Raw genomic sequence first — 26,604 nt, 5'->3', positions numbered from 1 at the left:
TGCTTAATTTTGTGCTCACAAATCCAGACAGCAAATAAAGAGAATGCAATGTGCTTAATTTTGGGAGGTCTGACTCATTATTTTTGAATGCCCAGGGTTGGCAATATTGTGACTAGATCAGTGGGAATAGTGGGGACCTAGTCAGTAGGATCACGGACAAGCCACAACTACAGCCCATTAGCCACAGCAATAGCACATTCATGCAGCTGCTCTATGTCCTGTCTTCAGGTTGAAGAAGATGATTCTACTGCTCCCCTCCAGGAACACCTGTGTATCTCTGTCAAGCCAAACACTTTTATTTGTACTTCGGGTTTCTGTGTGGATGACCAGAATTTCACTCTTTAACAATATTGAAGTATAGATAGAACACTTAAAAATCTAATGATATCAACGCTTGGATTTATTCTACTGTCAGTATGTATCAAGCATTCCAATAGTTTTATTCTTCTATTTGAGAAGTCAAAGAGAATTGCAGATTTTCTAAAGCATGTACCTGCCAATCACCTGTAACATGCTATCTAACTGAAATACTCAGCATGCACACGTGCGCGCGCACACACAGAGGAACTTAAACGTTTCAACAGACACACTCATGTTTAAATAGGTTTTAGGGGTTATCTATTTAACTAAAATGCCAACACCAAAACAATGAAATATACTTCATCGTTTTATGTAGAAAATGATTTGCTTTTAAGATAAAAGAAAATTCCCAAGACTTTAAAACTATGGACAGTAGATAGGCATGCTCAATTTCTGGAAAAAACAATCATTCAGAAGAAATAGACTCTTTCATGCAAAACCAAACCATTTATATATAAAAGGAATTAAAATGGGGTCCATTTTTATATTGCATCAATAGATGCCTATATTAAAAGATATCTGAAAATTCAGTGTTTTGAGAAAACCTATTAATTACATCAAGTAAAAATCAGAGTTCCAGAAAGAGAATTTAAGCCACAATATACTATGGCCTTCCAAAATTTCAGCCCAAAAGTTATTGCATTCAGGATACCTTCAGTACTCAATATTTATCAAAAACCCTTGTTTTTATCCAAAGAAAGACAAAAAGAACCACAGTAAGCACAGTAATCACAATAAGCACAAAAGAACAAGGTACTACTAACAGAAATCAAGGCAAATCAAACATTCAGCTTCATAAACCCTAAATATTTACAAAATATTTATAAAAAAGCTACAGTACTCCTTTCCATTCAGTAATGGTTCAGTGTTTTGGGAGCGCAGTATTGGGCCTTGTGGACTTTTAACTGTGACTTTTTACTAGTCACCAACTTTCAAATATTAAATGAGCTCACATCTAAGGAGACTAGGAAGCAAAGGTATATATAGTAACAATGTATTAAGTAGATTAGGGTCAGATTTTGGTCAGAGTATTGTAAAATTCAAATATAATACAAAAGTCAGCTTTTAGCTGCAGTATTTGTAAGGAACAAATATTCTTAACCACCATGAATAAACTGCCATTCTCATTGTACCTACACAACTGAGAGTAGAATTTGGTGCTGTTTGAAAATACTTCTTATGAGAAGAAGCAGAGAAAGCCAGATTATGAATTTTTGTATACTAAACCTGAACCTCAAACAATTCCATGCATACCCATGCAACTCTAACCAAAATGTTGTGGTTTGCCACTTTCTCAACTGATATAAGAAAATGTATTTATAAAGAAATGATTTCTAGTCTCAAATATTCCATCTTTGTTCCAAATAATGACCATCATCATGTAGGATTCTCGTATAAAATTATCACAGCTTCTGCCAAAGGCCTTAAATATTGATTATTAGCCTATAGCAAAAAGCTGCATGCTAGAAGGAAACTGAGTTGAAGACATGGATGTACATGTTAATTGACCTGAAACCCAAGCAGGATACATTTTTATACTACCTCTCAAACCTTCAAGGAGCTTACAGAACCCAAAGGGTAGGAGATGAGGGAGGTACAGAGATGAGATGAGCCTGTTAGAGACAGACACAACAAAGACAGAGCAAAATAAAGAAATATAAAGATGAATGACACAATTCCATACATGTAGATTATACATTTAATCATGGGTACAAGGAACATATGGAGAAAGAAAGAACAAATATCAGGTGACAATGTTTAAGAATTACGTGAGCCTTAGTTCAATAATATCATGAGAAAGCTGTGGATAATAAGTCTTGACTAAAATTAGTTAGCTTGAAAAGAATGCATGTCAAATATGAAATACAATATTAGATCATTTAATTTAGAATTACTATGGTTGGGTCCAGCTGTATTGCTTATACAGAGAAAAGGAAACCTACGAAGAATTTGATCCCATATTACATATGCACCCAAAACCTCTCATTTAAGTCACTGGGTGTCTTCAACAGGCAAGGAATATAGGATCAGGCCCTTAGAGCCAAATTCACCACTGGTGTAAACAGAGGACTCTCTATTGACCTCAGTGTAGTTTCATCTGCTTTATATTAGCACTGAATGTCGACATTAATGCTTAACTGCAGATACAAGATTATGAAACTGGGATGAAAATAATGTAAACACACAACCCAATGGAACAGTAATTTATAATCTATGGGCCAAACTCAAAGGTGATGCACAAATCAGATGCCCTGACACAAATGTAGCTCCATTATATTCGCTTAAATCCATTATAGCAAGTGTAAGGAAGTCTGAATTGGGGCAATTTGCAAGCCAAGGAGCTAGAAGAAGGTGTGAGAAGGCATATGACAAAGTAAGAGGGGGGCTACTTTGACTCACACTTTTCTTATGTAACCCACTGGTGCGTGTGTTACAGGTCCCTCACTATGCTGATCTGCAAGGGATATGAATAGTCACAGCCCCAAGCTCTACAGTGTCATATCTGTGTCAAATTTAGAGGCGATTTAAATTGTATGTTGATAAGTGGGCATGACGGACTCTAAAGCAGTCTCAGTTGGTGTAAACAACACACAGAGGGAAAGAAGAAGGTGCAAGATGCATATTAATATGGATGGAAAGGGCAATTGTAACTTACACCTTCTTGCACCTAACTGTTAATCACTTGTCCTGCTACCTTCCTTTCCTCAGCCTGTTGGTGTTTAAGTTACATCAGGAATGGGTTTGTCTATACTTGGAGCTGGGGGGTGTGATTCTCATCTCAAGGAGACAGAAATCACACACACTTATTAGCTCTGATCAAGTTAGAACACTAAAACTAGAATGTAGCTGCATCAGTGCAAGTGGCGGGAGGGGCTAGCTGTCCCGAGTACGATCCCATCCAAGAACTTAGGCATGTACTCAAAGTGGCTAGTCCCTCCTGTGACTCGTGCCACCACCGCTACCTTCCATTTTTAGCACACTACTGCAAACCTTTGCTCAATCCGAGCTAGAACAGGTATATCTCCAAGTGTAGTAGTTAAAGGTGTACAGCTAGTCAGAAACGGGGAGAGGGAGATTGCTGTTTACTGTCAGGATTTTGTTACCATCTGATTTTTCTGACCAACTATACTATCATGAAACTCACACGACTTGTTCTCTCTGCATGAGCCTGATTCAACAAAAAATGTATGGGTAAATTCTGCATTGCAGAAACCTGTTCAAACGTTCAATGTTCCATCATGTTGATACATACATTTACATATATAATTCTTCATCATCAGGATGAGGATTCTATTAATCTCACTAAAAATATGTGTTACATAGCATTCCAAACTTGATCTGCAAAGATGACTTGGTAATGGCAAAAGATTATATATTTTAAAATTCCACTGGCTTTAATAGCATTTACTCTGAAATTCTTTTCCACCCTCCATTCTGGGCATTCAGTGTCAAACTAAGCTTTTTTAAAAAACCATTTTTGCTGTTGTTATGCCAAATTTGAGTGTCATTTTTTACTGGAACATCAAAAGCAGGCTTTTAATTCTCACAGTTTTGATGCTTAATGAAAAGTGAAAGTTAAACACAGCATGGCAGCATTAAAAATGCATGGTAAATCCATAGCACCCTGACACTTTAGCCCCGAAGAGGATGTGAAGAAAAGCCATTGTAAACAAAAGATAATACTATTAAATACGAAGAAAATTAATTAGAAGGTCTGAGAGATTCACACACAAAGAAAACCAGAGGAAGAACATAAGCACAAATATTTTCCAGTAATGTCATCAGGGCACAACAGACACTGGAGAGAGAAGGGGCTGAATGCCTAACTGCAGCAAGTGACTAGGGTGGAGGGAAATGGTGGATCTAAACCATCTTTCCATGCCCCAGCCCTGGGGACACCAAAGGCATAGTGGTTTTACAAGTTACAGTAGTTGCAGCAGTCACACAGCACTATGCCATCTTCAAACCGCTTGAGGATTCTCAGTGTAACCAACTTGGGGTTTAGAAAGCATGGCCCCTTTAAAACCTCATCCTGAGGCATAGGAAGTGCTTGTTTTTCTAGGAGGAGGGGAGTCAAGATAGGGAGAGCGTCAGGGGTGTGGGTGTCGGTAGCGCCAGACAAAGGGCTTACAGTGAGCAGGCTCTCCCACAGCAAAGCAGCTGAGAACCAGCCCAAAGCCTGGAAGGACAGAGCAGCTGACCAGGGATGTCCCAGGATGGGAACCAGGAGGCGCACCACACCAGGAATCACCAGAGAAGGACAAACCAGACCCAGACCCAGTATCACTGTCACCCAGAGCGGTATGGGGCTTTGAGGAGTGGGACATGTGACTTTGCATTGGGAATAAGGAGAGAGGTTGTAGTTAGTTAAGTGGAGAGGATTGTTGCTCTGTGTGGGTTTGTAGAGAGCGGAAGAAGAGTGCACCAGAGGGTTTTGGGGGGGAAAGTTTACTGGTGCCAAAGACAACCAGGAGCATCCAATGACTCACTGTCAGACTGGAACTCTGACCAGGATTCCTGAGCTCCGAGTCTAGATGCTCGGCATCTGTCCTTTTATATTGCGGTATCACAGGGCCTGTGGGTCCTCCATTCATCCCTCTGTTAATAAATATTTCCTTTTCCCATATTTCTTGTACTATTCGGGGAGCAGTGTGCATGTTTACTCTGCGGGGGGAGGAGGGGTTGGAACAGATGCCCCTGGGATGGAAGGAAGTTTCCCTACTGCATTCCTGTCCATGCCTTTTTTTGGCTGGAGCAGCCTGAAGAGCAGACTCCATCTTGGCCAAAAATGCGCTATAATTACACCAAGAAAAATATTCAGTTGCTCTCTTAGGGCAGATTCTGGTAGCTATCCACTGCGTCAGTAGAACAGGGGACAAGGTTCTGGGACAAGATGTCTGGCATTGCTCTATTTATTACTCTCTGATCATCTCTGAATCAGCATTGATGGGCTCTGAAAAGGGCTGTGTCCATTTCTTCTTGGCTTGGAGACATTCAGCCTTTGAGGACTGGAAGAGTAAAAGGAGAAAAATGGAGGGGATCAGCAAGACTTTAGGGATACCTCAGAAGATCTACTTGTTCTCCTCAAAAGATTTGACAAGCCTTTTGTATAATTAAGCCTTTGCTCCAAAAGGTAGAAATAATTGTAAAATAAATTGAACAGCTATGTTAATACAATTTTGAGATTGTGGGAGAGGAGGACACTTTCATACCTTGCAATTGGTTGGAACCTTTTTTACATCCATATATAGTATACGCTTCACACACAGCACAGAGGCATGGGAATAAGCAGAATAAAGTGGAACCACATGCAGGTTTTGCAAGGCTGTCCTCAGAAGCAAAGACGTTTCTCACCGCACACGCCTGACATTGCTTTGAGGTGTTTTTGTCTTAGTGTTAGCTTTTTTTACAAATTTAGTTTACTAAACTTTAGTTTTCATAGTTCAGAAGTTATGTCTGAGCCATCATTCTAATGATAAGAGCAGCTTACACAATTGCTCTAAGTTTTAAAACCGACATCTAAAGAGAAATTTTCAGCTACAGCCAGCAGGAAGAGGCATACATCATTCACAGACTGCAACAGTTAGATTGAGCCCTCGTCTTACATACATATGCAGGAGAGTAGGAGAACATAAGGCTCTAGGGGAAAAGGCAAGTCTCCCAAGCAGGTGCTATAGTTTCAAAGAAAGGGATGTGTGTGGGCGAATAGCTGGAGAAAGGCAAGTAATGAATGCTCGCACTTTACAAAGAAGGACCTCCTGTCCATGGGCAAGGCCCTAAAGGCGGCGGAACTGCCAAAGGTGGGTGAAGGGCCATGCATGTGATGCGGTGTACATTATTAACAGTGCTTTATGGAAGATCTACCCATGACAGTGTGAAGAATGGTGGGGAGCATTCTACAAGAGGAATGTATAGGAGCCTATGGGCCTGAGACCATGCCGATCCACTAAACAATCTCTCTCCTCTCCACTCCCCCTTTCTTTTAAATGGAGCACAGCAGATACCACTACAGCATGTAGACTATTATATTGGATGTGGCACAGCTGCACTGGGGCTCCACGGCCTTGAGGAGAAAATAATAAACAAACAAACAAATAGAGTTGAGACTACTCTGTAAGCAGATCTAAAGTAATTTTGTCCTTTTCTTTCTGAGATGTGCTAAAGCTAACCAATCACATTAGTCCAAGACACAAAGCAAATATCCAGTAATCTGAACATAAGAATGTCAATTTTAATGAAATTTAGAATAAGAAATAAACATTTCAATAAAGCTCAACTTTAACACAGGACCTTTTTTCTACTTTGAAAAGGCCAATATAGGAGAGTGACAAGTTAATGGACAATGTTTCAAAATAAATAAGAGACATCTCTAACTGCATTGGACTGTTAAAAAGCATGCTTGGCAGTATCACTATTAGTTGGACACACAGTTGATTTACCTTCATTTAAACATTTTTACTATTTTAAAATGAATTAAATACAATATAAATAATATAATGAAAATGGTCTGTGTTTCTCACACAAGATCAGGAAGTTCCAATTGCCAGATTGCAGGATGCCCGGTGCTCTCTACGGGCCTAATTTACAAAGCACTTTAGCATGTGCATTTCTATTCAACGCAGCACTTAAGCACACTGATTTCAATCACATTTAAGCACAGGCTTAATGGCAATCATATGTTTAAAAGCTGTCCTGAACAGAGATGTTTTCTGGAACTGGGAACTAAGTAAACCTCATATGGAATCTGGACATCGCACAGAAATGATCTTCCTATTTAATGTCCTCTTCAGATTAAATTACATTCAGCCTTCCAAGCGTGAGATTCCCACCCTAGGGAAGGAGCTAGGCTTGGAAGTGTGTGTAAAATCAACATTACAGGGCTACCACCAAAGGGTAGTCCTGCTTTGGAACAAAGAGTAGCCTCTACTGCATTGTGGATCAAAAGACTCATGGAGTTTGTGCAGGTCAGAAGCCAGGGTAAAAATTTTAGGCTCACTAACATCCTTGGAATATCTTCTGCATAATAAATTACCACCATGCTGCTTTCATTGGTCTCTTACCCAAATATATGAACATACACTGGTTAGTACCCAGCCGTGGAGTATCTAGGGGTATGTTTACACTTTAAGCTGGAAGGTGTAAATGACACCACAGCCATACTAGCTGTCATTGAGTTAGCATGCTAGAAATACAATGTAGCCTATTCTTACCTCTTTCAAAAGTTTATCTTAACCAAACTTTTTCCATAAAAGTATTGCACAGCCTTTCCCCCTTTTCTTACTTGTAATGCAATTTCCTGAAAAGTGACTCTATAAAAACATGTTTTTCCATGTTTATTTTATCTCAATGGCTTTCCATTTATAAATGAAAAAATGGGGACTTTTTCCAACTGCCAGCACTGTAAACTCAGTCTAGAATCTAAAAGACAAGTTGAGTTCCTTTTACTTCATGAACCATCATCTAGCTCATTCTATCAGAGTGACATTGGTTCTCTATAGTTAATAGATGTAAAAAGTAGTAAACACATAGTTCTGTAAGTAAATGAAAACAGCTACATCTCTGAATATTTACAAGGGGCAGCTCTGAGAAATAAAAGCAGCCATTTTTACAGTCCCCTTTCAAATCAGAACCACACTTGGACGGCTGTGAATACAGCAGTAGACAGGCTCAGGGGGAGAAAATATATGCTATAAAAAGCTTCTGAAACATAAAATAATGCAACACGTTACCATTTTTGTCCATGGAATGAGGCTCAGACTGTTTCTTGCCAATATCAGCAAAGGATCTGACAATTGGAATCCTGTTGCTTAACTTCTTCTGATTCTGATGGTGGTGCTGCTTCAGTAAAGCTTCATGTACTCTGTGACGAACATCTTCGCTGAGCTGTCCTGAGCCCACTTGTTGATCAAGAATCATATCTGAAAAATAAATACATAAATATAATATAATGAACAGAGAGAGGGAATTATGTTATTAATAATTATAATGCCAAATAATAAAATATGAATTACAAGTGAAGGGCCCAGTCTTACATTCCTTACTCAAGAAAAAACCATTAGATCAGGCAGCTTCACGCTCCCTGGACTGAGCAGCAGTGACACAGAGCAGAAAAGAGACAGGTTTCATTTGCAGGATCTGGACCTTGCAGCAGCTAAGAACTGAAATTGCAAGGAAGTCCTGCTTAGCCCCAGACCAGAACATGCCCAGTGTTGATGGAATCGTCAAAAAATTTAGCTAGAAAGCTCTAGCATGTCCCCAGTGAGCATGGATGGGCTATAGGGTTTTTGACTGAAAAGTCTGGTCGAAAAGGGGACCTGACAGTGTCCAGTCAGTACTAATGACTGGACATCCAAAGTTCAGGTACTGCGGGCAGGGGAGGAACTGGGTCACCACCTGCACCAGCCCCTACTCAGCTGGGGCCACCTCTTACTTTCATTGGGTGGCTGCAGCTCTCAGCCAGGGTGATGGGGTCTTGGGGGGAAGAGGCGGGGTGGGAGGTTCCAGCACTCCTGTTGGAGCATCCGGTTTTTAAATATTACAAAGTTGGCAACCCTAGTGCTTATAACTTGGACAAATCTGGGCACATATTCATGGGAGTGGCAAAAGACAAATTTCTGACACAGCGGCCACCCCTATATCAAATTTCAAATCCCTGGTCCAAAGCATGGAGACACTAGAGGTTTACAAAGCAAACATCACCAGAATGTTTTAATATTGGCAAAACAATGTATTTTTCCCAGCCTTGTTTTTGGAAACAACTGATACACTGTGTCTTAATATTTTTCTAAAACAAAACAAAACTCTGAAGAATATACCTGGCACGGAAAATGCCAGCCCAAACCATTAAAGTTTGGCAAAGTCATAAATAAATATAATTTTGATGCTTCCATAACAAAAACATTTCAGATATCTGTTCTGGAGAATTTTGAAATTTTGGGTTTTCTATTCCAAATCAGAACACACAATCTTTCTCTGCCTAGCTCCATTCTCTAGTACTAGCTGCTTTAGAAGAAGGTGCAAGTAAACGCTGCAGTAGTCAGCTGAGAGAGATCCTGTCCCCAGAGAAAATTCCTCCCAATCCCAACAGTTACCAATTGGTTTATACCCAAAAATGTGTGTGTGTGTGTGTGTGTGTGTGTGTGTGTGTGTGTGTGTGTGTGTGTGTGTGTGTGTGTGTGTGTGTGTACCACTATGAGTCTGGATGGATGAGTCTGGATGGCCAGTTGTCCATATAAATGTCGAATGTTTTTTTAATCCTGCTGAGTTGTGGCATCACTTATATCTTGTGGCAATTAGTTCCACACGTTAATTATACATTTGTGTGAAAATGTACTTTTAGCAGTTTCAAATTTGCAATTTTCCGTTTCATTGAATGTCTTTTTGTTCTTTAATTTTGAGAAACAGTAAATACAAGTTCCTGACCTACCTACTCTGTATCATTCATTATACTGTAGAAGTTTGTCATGTTTCTCTTATTTGTCTCCTCTCTAAGATAAACGGTACACCTGCAATCGAGAGGCCTACCAGGAGCCAGCTGAACACTGTAAACAACTTAGGGTAGAGTGCAGACCGCAGTAGCCTGTAATGATCCCCCAAGGAACCAGGTTTCCCCCCAGTGAGAAAAGAAGCACACCATGTTCCACCAACTTCTGTTTCCATCACAACACTTGTAAAGGACTCTATGGCCCCCTTACACTGCTGGTGCACTGCCTTGCAAAAGGGCTAGGGTATGAGCCAAGAATCTGAACCTAAATGTCTATTTTACAAATTAATCTATGATTCAGTAGATGAAAATACACATTTATATGTCATTTGTCATGGTCCAAATCTTGTGGGAAGGTTTTTGTTCCCTCCCCTTTTCCCATGCGCCCACACAAGATCACAATCTGGCTCTATATTACTAAGCGATTCACTGATAATGCTTTCAATAAAACAGCAGAAAGAAATTTCAAATAAGAATATACAGCAAAACTAACACCACTTTATTCAGAAACATTGAATAAATAAGGACCCAATCCTGCAAGTGCAATGCTGACAGACCCCGGTCGTCGGGATTGAACCGGGGACCTCTGGAGCTTAGTGCATGAGCCTCTACAGCAGGGGTGGCCAACCTGTGGCTCCGGAACCACATACGGGTCTTCAGAAGTTAATATGCGGCTCCTTGTATAGGCACCGACTCCGGGGATGGAGCTACAGGCGCCAACTTTCCAATGTGCCGGGGGGTGCTCATTGCTCAACCCCTGGCTCTGCCGCAGGCCCTGCCCCCTCTCCACCCCTTACTTACCCCTCCCCTGAGACTGCCATGCCCTAGCTCCTCCGCTCCCTTCCCCCAGAACCTCCTGCATGCCATGAAACAGCTGATTGGGAGGTGCTGGGAGGGAGGGTGAGGCACTGATCAGCGGGGCTGATGGCCGGTGGGAGGTGCTGGTGGTGGGGGAAGCTGATGGGGGGCTACTGACGTATTACTGTGGCTCTTTGGCAATGTACACTGGTAAATTCTGGCTCCTTCTCAGGCTCAGGTTGGCCACCCCTGCTCTACAGCATGAGCTATAAGCCAACTGGCTGTTAGCTAAAGCTGTAGAGCAGACTCATTTAACTCTCTCTCTCTCTTTCTCTCTCTCTCCCTCTAAGTGGTGTCGTTGGCACTAGATGGGACAGAACACCACACCCAGAAGATGTGTGGTTATACAAGCAGATCTATGTGCTCATGCTGAGCCCCATTGTATGGAGGCATGGATGGGATCTGGCCTAAATAATATAAATGAAAAGATTCAGCACAAAATCCACTAACAGAAAATATCAAGAAGCATTGTTCACTTTTAATGGAAAAGAAGCTGTTGAGTTAATATATTTAATTTGGGGGAAAATCTTGTTGGCAACAGTAGTAATGCTTAAAAGCAAAGAAAAGAAAAGAAAAAGAGAGAGAGAGAAAGAGAGAGAGATACTAGAGCAAGTAAATCCGCAACATGTTAGCACAAAATATCCTTGCATATCCATTAGGAGAAATCGTGCTACACAGAAATGGTGATATAATGAGCTGAGTCAGAAACTTGCTGTACTGAAAATTCCGACAACTCTTGATTCTGTTCCCAAGACTGGCTCATATCAACCAGTAAATTCAGTGGTGAAGCAAGCAAAGCAGAAAAATAAATAAATAAAAGACAGATATGTTATAAGCAGAGACAGATTTTGTCAAGTCTTTAATAGCGACCAAGAGCTAAAGAACAAAAAAAGATTAAATAAGTACTCAGGTAAAATGCACAGTGAAATTGCAAAATTCAGCAATGCACTGAATGTACATAAACTGTTGTGTTTGTAAAGTTCAGAGTGAGCATATAATAAACTAATGTGTCACATAAAGATGCAGATGCAGTAATAGTTGTGAAGCTGGAGTACACAGAAAGTATCATCTACAGAGAATTGGTTTGCTTGAAAAAACAAAAACAAAAAACAATTTAGGACAAAATGAAAGGTGCAAGGAGTAGACAACCTGCATACATATTACATGGGCTAAGGGCAGACATATCTCTGTCCCTCCCCTCCATCCATGTAAAACAAAACATGCAGAGGCAGTGGCTTAAGAACTGGATGGAAGAAGAGGCACAGTATAACAAGTACGTTGGTCTTTGTTTCAGAGTAACAGCCGTGTTAGTCTGTATTCGCAAAAAGAAAAGGAGTACTTGTGGCACCTTAGAGACTAACCAATTTATTTGAGCATGAGCTTTCGTGAGTTACAGCTCACTTCATTGGTCTTTGTGTTCAGCATCAAATCTGATTTTCTCAGTCTTCTCAATGCAGTTCATTTTATTGGGCTATATATCAAGCTTAAACTCCTATAAGAAAATGCACAGCTGCATAGATTTGAGGAGTTTGACCTAATTTCTGCATCTTGTTTTGTTGTTTGGTGTAGTCTGGAGTAAAACAATTTGGTCTTACATGGGTGGATCGGGTTTATTGGCGAGGAAGTTGGTCACTGAAACGGTAGCATAAGCCATAGCCTGGAATGGTTGGTGAGCTATCCTTTGAGAATAAAATTATTCTGAGTTGCATTTTTAAATTTTGTTTCCTCCTTTATTGTTAGCAAAAATGACCAGATTGATTCATGTCGCTATTGGCAGAAGAAGAATGGGATAGCATCAAACAAAGATATCTTGACTCATCTGCTGACACCTTATATTACTTTAAAAGTTCACAACCTACAAGGTTGTTACACTAAAATAATTATCTCAGAACACAATGAGCTTTTGATGCTATTACAACAAAACACCATGATATGCTGCAATTTTTTAACCTATTGATGAACTGAAATTTAAATGTTTTAATTTTCAGAAACTGTATGATTTAATGCACTGTTATTCTATATTGGCAAAGCTTCTGTTACCTTTGGCAAACTTACCTCACGTGTTTGGAACAAGTTGCTAACCCTGAACACAAAGGTGTCTATTTATCAGGCTTGTGTCCTTAGTACTGTCCTTTACGATTATGAAAGTTGGGTTATATAATCCAAGCAGAACAGTTTTCACCTCTGCCCTCTTAGAAAAATCCTTGGAGTTACTTGGGTACCAATGGGCCACCAATAATGAGATCCTTGAGAGAACCGGCCTACAGTCTGTGCAGACTATGCTGGACATTCACAGACTTCGCTGGCTGGGACTTGTGGAGTGCATGTCTTAAGATCATCTGCCGAAGGCTGTGCTCTATGGCCAATTTAAGAACTGTCTGAGATGCAGAGGAAGGCCAAAGCTCCAATATAGCAATAAGGATCCTGTTCAGGATCCTGACACAAGGAAGAAAGGAGAGCAGCAGAATACGGACCCTGGACTTTAGAAAAGCAGACTTTGACTCCCTCAGGGAATTGATGGGCAGGATCCCCTGGGAGAATAACATGAGGGGGAAAGGAATCCAGGAGAGATGGCTGTATTTTAAAGAATCCTTATTGAGGTTACAGGAACAAACCATCCCGATGTGTAGAAAGAACAGTAAATATGGCAGGCAACCAGCTTGGCTTAACAGTGAAATCCTTGCTGATCTTAAACACAAAAAAGAAGCTCACAAGAAGTGGAAGATTGGACAAATGACCAGGGAAGAGTATAAAAATATTGCTCAGGCATGCAGGAGTGAAACCAGGAAGGCCAAATCACACGTGGAGTTGCAGCTAGCAAGAGATGTTAAGAGTAACAAGAAGGGTTTCTTCAGGTATGTTAACAACAAGAAGAAAGTCAAGGAAAGTGTGGGCCCCTTACTGAATGAGGGAGGCAACCTAGTGACAGAGAATGTGGAAAAAGCTAATGTACTCAATGCTTTTTTTGCCTCTGTCTTCACAAACAAGGTCAGCTCCCAGACTACTGCACGGCGCAGCACAGCATGGGGAGGAGGTGACCAGCCCCCTGTAGAGAAAGAAGTGGTTGGGGACTATTTAGAAAAGCTGGACAAGTACAAGTCCATGGGGCCGGATGCAGTGCATCCGAGAGTGCTAAAGGAGTTGGCGGATGTGATTGCAGAGCCATTGGCCATTATCTTTGAAAACTCATGGTGATCGGGGGAAGTCCCGGACGACTGGAAAAAGGCTAACGTAGTGCCCATCTTTAAAAAAGGGAAGGAGGAGGATCCTGGGAACTACAGGCCAGTCAGCCTCACTTCAGTCCCTGGAAAAATCATGGAGGAGAGGAAAAGTGATCAGGAACAGTCAGCATGGATTCACCAAGGGCAAGTCATGCCTGACTAATCTAATTGCCTTCTTTGATGAGATAACTGGCTTTGTGGATTAGGGGAAAGCAGTGGACGTGTTATTCTTTGACTTTAGCAAAGCTTTTGACATGGTCTCCCACAGTATTCTTGCCAGCAAGTTAAAGAAATATGGGCTGCATGAATGGACTATAAGGTGGATAGAAAGCTGACTAGATCGTTGGGCTCAACAGGTAGTGATCAATGGCTCCATGTCTAGTGGTAGATACGCTGGAGGGTACGGATAGGATACAGAGGGAGCTAGACAAATTAGAGGATTGGGCCAAAAGAAATCTGATGAGGTTCAACAACGACAAGTGCAGAGTCCTGCACTTAAAAGCCCATGCACTGCTACAGACTAGGGACCGAATGGCTCGGCAGCAGTTCTGCAGAAAAGGACCTAGGGGTTACAGTGGACGAGAAGCTGGATATGAATCAACAGTGTGCCCTTGTTGCCAAGAAGGCCAATGGCATTTTGGGCTGTATAAGTAGGGGTATTGCCAGCAGATCGAAGGACGTGATCGTTCCCCTCTATTCGACATTGGTGAGGCCTCATCTCGAGTACTGTGTCTAGTTTTGGGCCCCACACTACAAGAAGGGTGTGGAAAAATTGGAAAACATCCAGCGGAGGGCAAGAAAAATGAATAGGGGACTGGAACACATGACTTATGAGGAGAGGCTGAGGGAACTGGGATTGTTTAGTCTGCAGAAGAGAAGAATGAGGGGGGATTTGATAGCTGCTTTCAACTCCCTGAAAGGGGGTTCCAGAGAGGATGGATCTAGACTGTTCTCAGTGCTAGCAGATGACAGAACAAGGAGTAATGGTCTCAAGTTGCAGAGGGGGCGGTTTAGGTTGGATATTAGGAAAAACTTTTTCACTAGGAGGGTGGTGAAGCACTGGAATGGGTTACCTAGGGAGGAGATGGAATCTCCTTCCTTTGATGTTTTTAAGGTCAGGCTTGACAAAGCCCTGGCTGGGATGATTTAGTTGGGGATTGGTCCTGCTTTGAGCAGGAGGGTTGGACTAGATGACCTCCTGAGGTCCCTTCCAACCCTGATATTCTATGATTCTATGGGTCATCTAAGGATCCACAGTTCTATACACCTATATATAGACTGAAAACCTAGGATAGATACAGAGATAATATAGATGCAGAGATACACACATCTACTTCTATCTCTGAATAGCTGCAGAAACAGAGTGAGAGGGAAAATATTCTTGAAGTTATAATTAATTATTATTATTATTATTATTATTTTCATAGTCGTCTCCCATCAACGTCGCATAGTGTGGTCCCCATGGTAAGTAGATCTAAGCTATGTCGACTTGCAAATTGCATAACTTAGATCGGCTTTCCGCTGTAGTGTAGACATGGCCTCAGAAACCAAAAGGCAAATAGAGGGAACTGTTTAAACAAGCAAATCTGATTATTTCTACAGTCTGATTCATGATTTCGGAATGTGCAGGTTGGCAATCTTGCATTACTACCATCCTTTGAGCTGTACCAGTGGAAGTACAAGGGTGAAGATTTCCCGAAATGTCTACTGTAGAGAAAGCCTGTGCAACTGCTTCCTTTGCACGTGATCAATACAGTTTCCCTGACTTCCATCCCACAGAACAGAGCAAATGATTTAGCCGTATATCTTTATGGCATCATCTCTCTACCTCTAGCAATGGCAAATCTCTGGGGCACACACGTACCTATTGCTATGCCTACACTATGAGCTAGGGGTACTATTCGCGGTTCACATAAACATACTTGTGCTAGATCTTATTCAGCTACTGCAAGTGTAAATAGTAGTGAAGCTGCAGTAGCATGGGTAGTAGCAGCATAAGCAAGGCTTAGCCCTGCCAAGGACATACCCATTGGTTTCAAGTGGAATTGTATTTGGCATGGCTAAATCTTGCCTCCACTGCTGCTTCCCATGCTACAGTTGCTGCCCTGCTGTTTATACTCATGGGAGCTCAACAAGAGCTAGCATGGCTGGTGTATATGAGCCGAGAACCATCCCCCTAACTTACAGTATATATGTAGCTTAACAGTACCAAAACTCCAGGGCACTTTCACCTCTGCAGCAGGACAAAGACAATATACTTCTCCAGAAAAAACATCCCTCTTCCACAATACATAAAACCCTTCAGAGGCCCCTTTTATACACAGATGCAATTTAACTTTAGGCTTTTCAAGGCAGTATCACAACTACAGTGTGCAACTCTTTGAAAAGTAAACTGTGTAGAAGAATTAGGAATATCAATAAACCACATTCTATTACTATTTGCAGTTAGTGGATACAGTAACACAGTGTGGCATGAGAAATGTTGACACTGACAAAGTCTTGAGGCCCTTACGGCTTTTGGCAGTAAGAAAATCTTCGTTTACAAAGAAACAGTGAAGAAAACATTGTTTATTTTTTAATCAGAAAATTCACCCTTCTTGGTCAGTTTTTTTTTTTTAAAGAAACTTGAATTTCTTTACTATTCCTTTATGTTTAATTTCAAGATCTCTCCCCAATCAGACTCATTTAAAATATCTTTATACTGTCTATAACCCAATTCTGTGATTAAGAAACACTTAACAAAATAGAGTAAAACATGCAACATTAGACCACTTTATGTTACTCCATGATCTAATATTGATCTAACAATCATATAATTTGGAAGCTGAAAGAACAAACAGGCCCAATCCTTCCCTCACTGAAGTCAAATACAGTATTCAAATCAATTTCAGTGGGAACAGGATCAAGTAAAAAGCATGAATATGAACCATTAATGTGAGGGAAGTCAATGGGAGTCTTCACTGGGAACCAAATTGGGCCTTTAATTATTATTAATTACTATTACTGGGACCTTAATTATTGAGATTTTCAGAGTCACCTAAGGGATTTGGGCACCCACTTTTCATTGAGAGAAATAATACATCCAAATTCCTTAGCCAGCTTTGAAAATTTAAACCTACTGAGTCCAAACCTGCCCGAGTTCCCCACCAGCATTTTGAGGTTCTGAGCCCCTGCCAGTTTCAGGCTCTGCATTTGCTATTGAAGACTGCACAAGACATTTGTATAATTCATATCTTTCTGTAAACAGCAATACAAACCAACAGTTCTTTGTACTGAAAAAGCTATAAGTTTCTACAAACCTTAAATTCTCACTTTCCTTATATACGAAATTAGCAGCTCTCATGTCAGGGAGAAAAACAGGGATAATAAAAGTCTTCATTTTGTTCTCAGAGAATATCACAAAAGAGACAAATTTTGCTCTGGAGCAACTCTACTGTTTACACTGGAGATACACCAGATTTACATTGGAGTAACTGTGACCAGTACTTTACCCATTATCTAATTTTTAACCTCTCCAAAATAGCAGCTAAAATCTAAAAGACACCTAGAGCCTGTCCCCTATACCAGTGAGCAAGGAAAGGTGAAGACCTGAAGAGCCTTTCCCCACTCCTTTTTTCTCCGCTGAGCAGCAGCTGGCCACAGTGAAAGTCCTCAAGATCAGAGGACCAAATTCTTTTGGTGTAAATTGGCCCAGCCCCATTTACTTCAAAGGTGCTGTGTCAGTTTACATCGGCAGAGAATTTGATCCAAGGAATACAAGGATGCCACAGGGCTAGTGAAGCTGGCTCAACCTTTAAACCTGCCATTGTGTGATACATTCAATCAAAATGTGTGACAAATGACCAGAATGTGGAATCCTTAGGTTTTGTTGTCTGTCATGCCATAATCAACAGATTGTAAGGGTTTGTTAACCTCATAACTTATTTTTATGCATATTTTCTCTGTGTGAATTCAGTAAACCAGTATTTTTTTTAAATTGAAAAACAAATTCTATCATGGAAAACCATAAAGGTTTCCTGCATGGATTGTCAGCAGGATTTGAACCTACGACCTAAATCCCCATCCCAGACCTCTACCACTTGAGCTGTTACTCTTTAGTTTGATCAGCCACTGGAGGGGGATGAGACACACACTTTCCCAGTGAGTTACACAACTATTTACTAGACAGCAGCAGAATGTTGGAGATGAGGATTACTGAGTTCTGTCTCCGGCTCAAGGAGGGGAGTGTGTCTAGTAGTTACAATAGTGGTTATAAGCAGGTTAGCTAAAAACATATATTTGATATAAAGAAAAGGAGTACTTGTGGCACCTTAGAGACTAACCAATTTATTTGAGCATAAGCTTTCGTGAGCTACAGCTCACTTCATTGGATGTGTGAGCTCGAGCTCACAAAAGCTTATGCTCAAATAAATTGGTTAGTCTCTAAGGTGCCACAAGTACTCCTGTTCTTTTTGCGAATACAGACTAACACGGCTGTTACTCTGAAACCTGTCATATATTTGATATGTTCATTCTGAGAAGCAGTGTGGCTAAGTAGATTAAAAAGCTGGGTTCTACTCCCAAATTTCCCTCAAATGGACTTTGTTCAACATCTCTGCTACTGATGTGTAAAATGGGGGAATGACACTTGCTGCCTTCTAGGGTAGGAGAGAGACAAGGTGGATGAAGTAATATCTTTTATTGGACCAACTTCTGTTTGTGAGAAAGTGCAGGAGTAGGAATACTGTAGAACTAGGGTAGGAGTCTGTTGCTTTGCTCAATAATAAGTGTAGCGAAGTCCACAGAAAGTAAAAGTGAGACAAACTCCTGGCTCACAGCTTGGTGAGAACATCAGAGCTGTTCCTATGGTGCCAGGAAATTCAGGGCTGTGTCAGTGCGACACCATGCATCCCATATTGTATGGAGACAATACTTTGTTTCCATTAGAGCATTAAAAAAGTATTTGCAACCCCCAAAAAATTAAAGCTTGTGAATACTGTTTGTTTTGGTTGCATGCACAAGGTGGAAAATTAGACCGCCGAATGGAACTGATCTGAAGTTTCAACATCAATCAGGTAATTTTGGAAATATGAGAGATTCCCTAATTCATGACTATTGTAGTTACTGAAAGGTTGCTAAGAAACACAGAGTTAACCCCTAGACAAAGCAGCACAACTTTGCCAACCTGATGAAGGCTTGCATCTGGAGGTGATCAAATGTGAGCAAAAATCAAAACCAGGTTGGCAAAAAGGGTGCATACTGAATAAAAGAATTAAAGACAAAGGCAGTGCCAAACCTGTGCGAAGTAGCTTGTTCACAGACAATGTCATGCTTGTGGTAATGTGTATCATAAACGCTGTATTAAAAAACCTCTTTGCAAACATGTGATGTTAGGGGGAAAAACCTAGATTTGTAAAATGAATCCACCACAGACGGAGAAACAGTTTTTCAGTAAGAAAGTTGCATGTGAAAGGGGAGTCCAAAATGCACCAAAAAGTAAATGAAAATTGGCACATAGAATCAAGCAAACGTACTTGCAGAACAAGATTTGCACAGATTGAAAGCCTAGCAGGATATTACCAAAAACAGTGAAACTGCACACTCAGTCATGAGAGGTTGAGGGCCTGCAAAGCCCAATGACCTCACTAACAGGATTGAGCCATTACACAGAGAGAAAATTTCAGCGTGAGAAACATGTGAACTCCCTAAAGAATATAACGGTATAGTGCATAAGCTGACTTTTGTAAGAGTAGAAAAGGGCTAACAATCAATACTGGATTTGAAAGTATGGAAAAGTTGAAACATAACGTGTGCAGGTTACTGAAAAGCTAATAGGCAACGCAGAGGTCATGCTGAATAAATTTATTTATTTGAAGGGGTCTGCTGTTTCCCTAAACCACACTGAGTACAACCAAAATAAATGGCAAGACCAGAGATTTATGCAACAAAGAAAGTACCATCACTAACGGTTGACCAAAAAGCCTTTGAGCCAAACAATAGAAAATGGAATCATATGCTGAGTGCTAGAACCTTCTGGGTTCATTCAGTGGTTTGTCAACAAACCAGATGGTAATCTGAGAATTTGCATGGATCCAAAGGAACTAAATAAAAATATCAAAAGAGAACAGTTTTATCTGCCAATTTGAACTGAAATAATGGGAAGAACAACAGAGTAAAGTGGTTCTCTAAATCAGATGTTGCAACTATCTTCTGGCAAATACCTCTTGAAAAGACAAGTTCCAAAATACACTATTTGGATGACAGATTCTTGAGACTTCATTTGACCATATGGTCTGCATTAGAAGTGACCGATAGACTACTACAGTTCAAAGGAATTCTTGTATAGAGTGTGTAATGACTATATATTAATCTGGGAGCTACACCAGCAATACATGACAAAAGACTATGTATTATACTCAAATATAGGTAAAGGTGGTTAAAATTGAAGTAAAAGAAATGTGTCTGCAAGTCTGGGTGAAGTACTTTTCAATGAGGGAATAATAATAGATGATCATAATGGTCCCTTCTGACCTAAATATCTATGAATCTATGAATAAAATCTGACAAAGAAAAATGAATAGCAAATTGAGTAATGGCAAGAACATGCAATCTAAAAGACCTACAATGCCTGATGTGAAAATTCATCTCAGGAAACCCAGCTAGAACAACAATATATTATTTCCGTACACAGCATTGCAGATATGTATAGCACTTAATCATCAGATACAAATAGACAGGGCCCTGCCCCAACAAGCTCACAGTCTTACAGATATTTTTTTAAATAGGGACAAATTTTGAATACAAAACAAAGCATAATGAAGAATGGGATCATTTGAAAACTCCCATCACGATTGGTACATTATTTTAATGCAGAATTAACAGTTTCTAGGGATGTACCACAAAATGTTTTGAAAGCCATCTTCTTGCAATAACTTTAAAGTAACTGATCACCTGTCGATTTTATCTCAAGCATGTTAAGAAGATCTTTTAAAAATGTATACTCAAATAGAGAAAGAGTCTAGGGCAGGGGTGGCCAACCTGTGGCTCTGCAGCCACATGCAGCTCTTCTGAAGTTAATATGCGGCTCCTTGTATAGGCACCGACTCCAGGGATGGAGCTACAGGCGCCAACTTTCCAATGTGCCGGGGGGGTGCTCACTGCTCAACCTCTGGCTCTGCCACAGGCCCTCCCCCTACTCCACCCCTTCCCATGCCCTCCCCTGAGCCTGCCGTGCCCTCGCTGCTCCCCCTCCAAGTCTCCTGCATGCCATGAAACAGCTGATTGGGAAGTCCGGGGAGGGAGGGGGCGGATCTGATTGGCGGGGCTGCCGGTGGGCTGGGAGCAGGGCGGGGGGAAGCTGATGTGGGGTTGCTGACGTACTACTGTGGCTCTTTGGCAATGTACACTGGTAAATTCTGGCTCCTTTTCAGGCTCAGGTTGGCCACCCCTGGTCTAGGGCTATGTTCTGGGTGTTTAACGAATAAATAAAGTGTTTATATGGATTAAAAGTCTTGGTTGAAGCGGACAAACCCCTTCATCATAATCTAGCAATGCAGGTTAAGTGAAACTCCTTCAAGGATAGAAAGACTGTTGTTGCATTTATAAAAGTGTAATTTGAAGCAGGAATTTTCAGCAAGTTTCTGATGGCAGATATACTGTCACGAGCATTTTTGCATAATACAGTCTCCAGGCAAATAAACTGAAAATATATGCATATAACAATTTTACTTGTTAAATCAGAGTGACATGTCTTACATAGAATAATGTGGAAAATTATCCATAGTGAGACTATTAAAATCCTATGCAAAGTTATTAAAAAGGTAGAAATAGCAGGAAAAAAAACACAGAAACCAATTATGCACGACAAAGATAAGGACTTAGGTTAACTGAGGAGTGTTACTAAAAGCCAAAGTGCATAGTACCCTCTACCTTAAGAAAACAAGTTTTGCAACACAGGAAGTATCTGGTAACATTGAGAAAACTAAATGATGAGTGTGAAGGTCATTGTCTGGCCAAGCATAATCATGGGTAGAAGGCAATAATGCAACTATTGAACAATTTTCTGAAGAAAATGATGCCAACAGACAACAGAACCTGTGACAGCAGGGAAAGGTTGGGACTGACCTCTGTATTTAGGGATGCTCTGTGATACCCAGGAACTGTTTCTTTACTTTAATAAGTGTTAATATTATCCAATACAAGCAGAACTCCTGTCATTTCTAGGATCAAACCAATGTTTCCAAGATGTGGTGTACCATAAGTGGAACTATAACAACTAATAATGGGCAATTATTTAGTAAAATAGACTTTAAAGACTTTGCTGATAAGTACAAATTTCATCATTATACTTCAAGTCCGGGACTTATTTTATTTATATAGGAAAAAAACCCTTTCCTATTAATTGGAAATATCAGAGTTGTGTGCATACACAGCAAGCCTATGTAACTATCTGACCTTATTACTGCTGAACCTCCTTCTTCCTCCTCAAGCCTTTCCGTTTGCCACATTCATTTGTTGCATCTTTTTGCAACCTCTTAAGAGCCAGGACGCTATCTTCCTGTGTGTTTGTAACATGCCTAGCACAATGAAGCTTGATCCTGATTGGGGCTTTCCAGTACTACTGCAATTCAAACAACAATAACAGAAGGACCTCCCTAATCAAATGGGCTAGGAGCTTTATTTATAATAACGAAAAATCTCTTCAGAAAACCCCAAGACAGCATGGAAGACACAAATCTATCTGAGTTACAGAACAATACCCTCAGAGTGAGGTAAAACATGTTCAAAGCAGTTAAGAAAGACAGTCAGGAGGATGCCTGTTAAAATTTCAGATTCTAAAAGCAGCAATCCATCAAACCTTGTAATATAACAATCTACTATTTGTATCAGAAAAGATACCAAATGAGGGAGAACTACATCAATAATGATAGCTGCCACTCCTAGGTTATATATAGGTTTTGGGAAAGTTCTGAGAACAAACAAAAAACTTTTTCTAAGCAAAAAGAAAAGGAGGACTTGTGGCACCTTATCTGATCTTAAGCTTTCGTGAGCTACAGCTCACTTCATCGGATGCATGCAGTGGAAAATACATTGGGGAGATTTAGAAACACAGAGAACATGAAACAGTGGGTGTTACCATACACACTGTAACGAGAGTGATCAGGAAAGGTGAGCTATTACCAGCAGGAGAGCGGGGCGGGGGTGGATGGGGAACTTTTGTAGTGATAATCAAGGTGGGCCATTTCCAGCAGTTGACAAGAATGTCTGAGGAACAGCGGGGGGGTGGGGGTTGGGGGGAGGAAATAAACATGGGGAAATAGTTTTACTTTGTGTAATGACCCATCCACTCCCAGTCTTTAGGGGATGAGAGCTGAAGAAGCGTTGTTCTAAGTCAGCCATAAAAATGTTGGCATACTGTGGGGCCAAGCGGGTACCCATGGCAGTGCCGCTGATTTCGAGACACCACTGAGTTCCTGAGGAAACTACAATCCATCGGTGATCTTCCTGAAAACACCATCCTAGCCACTATGGATGTAGAAGCCCTCTACACCAACATTCCACACAAAGATGGACTACAAGCCGTCAGGAACAGTATCCCCGATAATGTCACGGCAAACCTGGTGGCTGAACTTTGTGACTTTGTCCTCACCCATAACTATTTCACATTTGGGGACAATGTATACCTTCAAATCAGCGGCACTGCCATGGGTACCCGCATGGCCCCACAGTATGCCAACATTTTTATGGCTGATTTAGAACAACACTTCCTCAGCTCTCGTCCCCTAATGCCTCTACTCTACTTGCGCTACATTGATGACATCTTCATCATCTGGACCCGTGGAAAAGAAGCCCTTGAGGAATTCCACCATGAGTTCAACAATTTCCATCCCACCATCAACCTCAGCCTGGACCAGTCCACACAAGAGATCCACTTCCTGGACACTACGGTGCTAATAAATGATGGTCACATAAACACCACCCTATACCAGAAACCTACTGACCGCTATGCCTACCTACATGCCTCCAGCTTTCATCCAGACCACACCACACGATCCATTGTCTACAGCCAAGCTCTATGGTACAACCGCATTTGCTCCAACCCCTCAGACAGAGACAAACACCTACAAGATCTCTATCAAGCATTCTTACAACTACAATACCCACCTGCTGAAGTGAAGAAACAGATTGACAGAGCCAGAAGACAGGTTTCAGAGTAGCAGCCGTGTTAGTCTGTATTCGCAAAAAGAAAAGGAGGACTTGTGGCACCTTAGAGACTAACAAATTTATTTGAGCGTAAGCTTTCGTGAGCTACAGCTCACTTCATCGGATGCATTCAGTGGAAAATACAGTGGGGAGATTTATATACACAGAGAACATGAAACAATGGGTATTACCATACACACTGTAAGGAGAGTGATCACTTAAAATGAACTAATACCAGAAGAGTACCCAGAAGTTACCTACTACAGGACAGACCCAACAAAGAAAATAATAGAACACCACTAGCCATCACCTTCAGTCCCCAACTAAAACCTCTCCAACGCATCATCAAGGATCTACAACCTATCCTGAAGGACAACCCATCACTCTCACAGATCTTGGGAGACAGGCCAGTCCTTGCTTACAAAAAGCCCCCCAACCTGAAGCAAATACTCACCAGCAACCACACACCACCCAACAGAACCACTAATCCAGGAACCTATCCTTGCAACAAAGCCCGTTGCCAACTGTGTCCATATATCTATTCAGGGGACACCATCATAGGGTCTAATCACATCAGCCACACTATCAGAGGTTCGTTCACCTGCACATCTACCAATGTGATATATGCCATCATGTGCCAGCAATGCCCCTCTGCCATGTACATTGGTCAAACTGGATAGTCTCTACATAAAAGAATAAACGGACACAAATCAGACGTCAAGAATTATAACATTTAAAAACCAGTCGGAGAACACTTCAATCTCTTTGGTCACTTGATTACAGACCAAAAGGGGTTGTTGTTGTTTTTTTTCTCTCCTGCTGGCAATAGCTCACCTTTCCTGATCACTCTCATTATAGTGTGTATGGTAACACCCATTGTTTTATGTTCTCTGTGTATATAAATCTCCCCACTATATTTTCCACTGAATGTATCCGATGAAGTGAGCTGTAGCTCACGAAAGCTTATGCTCAAATGAATTTGTTAGTCTCTAAGGTGCCACAAGTCCTCCTTTTCTTTTTGCGGATACAGACTAACACGGCTGCTACTCTGAAACTTTTTCTAAGCAGTGAGTCAAAAGATTTTGGAAATGGAACCAATGCAAAAAATTACTTTACAACCCTTAATCAAAATCCTGTACCAAAAGACAAGTTAACGGACCAATTACCTGCGAAAATGGTCTCAGAACAAACTAATGTTGTGACTTCTAAAGTTTTCAAGAATACAACAAAGAAAAGGAGAACTGACAGCAACTAGTGCTCCAGAGACTACAAACACAAATGCATTGTGGTCTTGCTATCAGACATCTTCAGAAAGCTGGCAAAAAAATTCCATAATGCTCAATGTTACTTTATCAAAGTTCATGAAGAAATTTATTTTGGAGTGGAACACTTACTTCATTAGAGAGATGGATTGACTGACTGACTGACTGACACTTCTAGTTCATCAATAAGAAACCATTCCTAAGACTGGGCATTGCCGTAATTGAGGCTGACCACCGGGTTTTTCCAGCCTGAGTGAGATAGTGCTAGCAATCAGAACAGTAAAACTGGGTGGTAGGCAAGTGATCTTCTTGATAAAAAATTAATAAGTTTTGTTATACATAGTAATAAAACACCACATTGGTTTACCCCTTTGTCCTAGAAAAACTGCCAGTCTCACTTCAATCCCTCACATCCATCTTTTATCATTATTAAGCCAAATCCTGACATTCTTATTCAGCCCCTGGAAGAATGGGATCCTTACCACAGAAGGGGTAAGATACTGTAGACTGGGTTTACAATATCTCGCACCACTTTGACACACAAGTTTGAGAAGGGTGCCCACTGTGGGGAGCAGCCAAACCTATCCCAACCAACTTTAATGTCTCTGTAAGAGCTGACCCTATGTGCAACATCTCCCCTGTTGCCTCATTCAGATTACTATGATGAAGCTTATCTGACCTTAAATACATTACTCGCTGTATGTAAATCCAATTCCTTTAAACTCTCTTCTGGTGTGTGAGGCAAAGTTTCCTCACTATTACTTTTCCACCTTTATATCAAACAAAAGGTATGTAACCCTTCTCCCAGGTGGAGTCAGCAGCAACCAGAGCCGGGTTCAATATCTAGAGGTTCCTTTCCATCGATACAACACAGAACCAGCTTGAGCCCCCACCCAGTAACCTGGGAAAATTACACACCACCCCTGTGAGCCTCAGAGGCAATACTTCCCCACTTGCAAGCACAGAGTCTAAGCGTAGAAAAGAAACTTTTAATAAAAGGAGGGAAGTAACTCTGAGTTAATTTGGGAAAACAGTGTAAACAGGGTTCATAAACATAAACCATGAGTAAAAGATCCACGTCCAGGTAGGTTGGGCAGTGCCCTTTTCCCCTCAGGTGCTTAAGTCCAGCAACCCAAAAATCCCTTTCATATGCCCGACCCTTCTCTGCACCCCACTCACTGTTGCTGTGCTTGGTCAGTGCAGACCTAGAGTTCAGAGGTGCATCTGCAGAGATCAC

At 41.0% G+C, this 26,604-nt stretch overlaps 1 protein-coding gene across 7 annotated transcripts in view; it reads right to left on the bottom strand.

Annotated features, from left to right (window-relative positions):
- The window catches only part of SLC4A10 (solute carrier family 4 member 10), a 302,756-nt gene that overhangs the window by 79,999 nt on the left and 196,153 nt on the right, over positions 1–26,604 (bottom strand). For all 7 annotated transcript variants that reach the window (XM_074967434.1, XM_074967433.1, XM_074967431.1 and 4 more), the window contains one exon: positions 8,091–8,279. In XM_074967434.1, coding sequence (XP_074823535.1) covers positions 8,091–8,279 — 189 coding nt within the window. The remainder of the gene's footprint in view (positions 1–8,090; positions 8,280–26,604) is intronic.

The sequence above is a fragment of the Natator depressus genome, chromosome 11 (genome assembly GCF_965152275.1).
Source record: "Natator depressus isolate rNatDep1 chromosome 11, rNatDep2.hap1, whole genome shotgun sequence".
Taxonomy (NCBI): Eukaryota; Metazoa; Chordata; order Testudines; family Cheloniidae; genus Natator; species Natator depressus.
The sequence above is the reverse complement of the archived record's forward strand: the minus strand, read 5'-3'. Positions and strand labels throughout refer to the sequence as shown.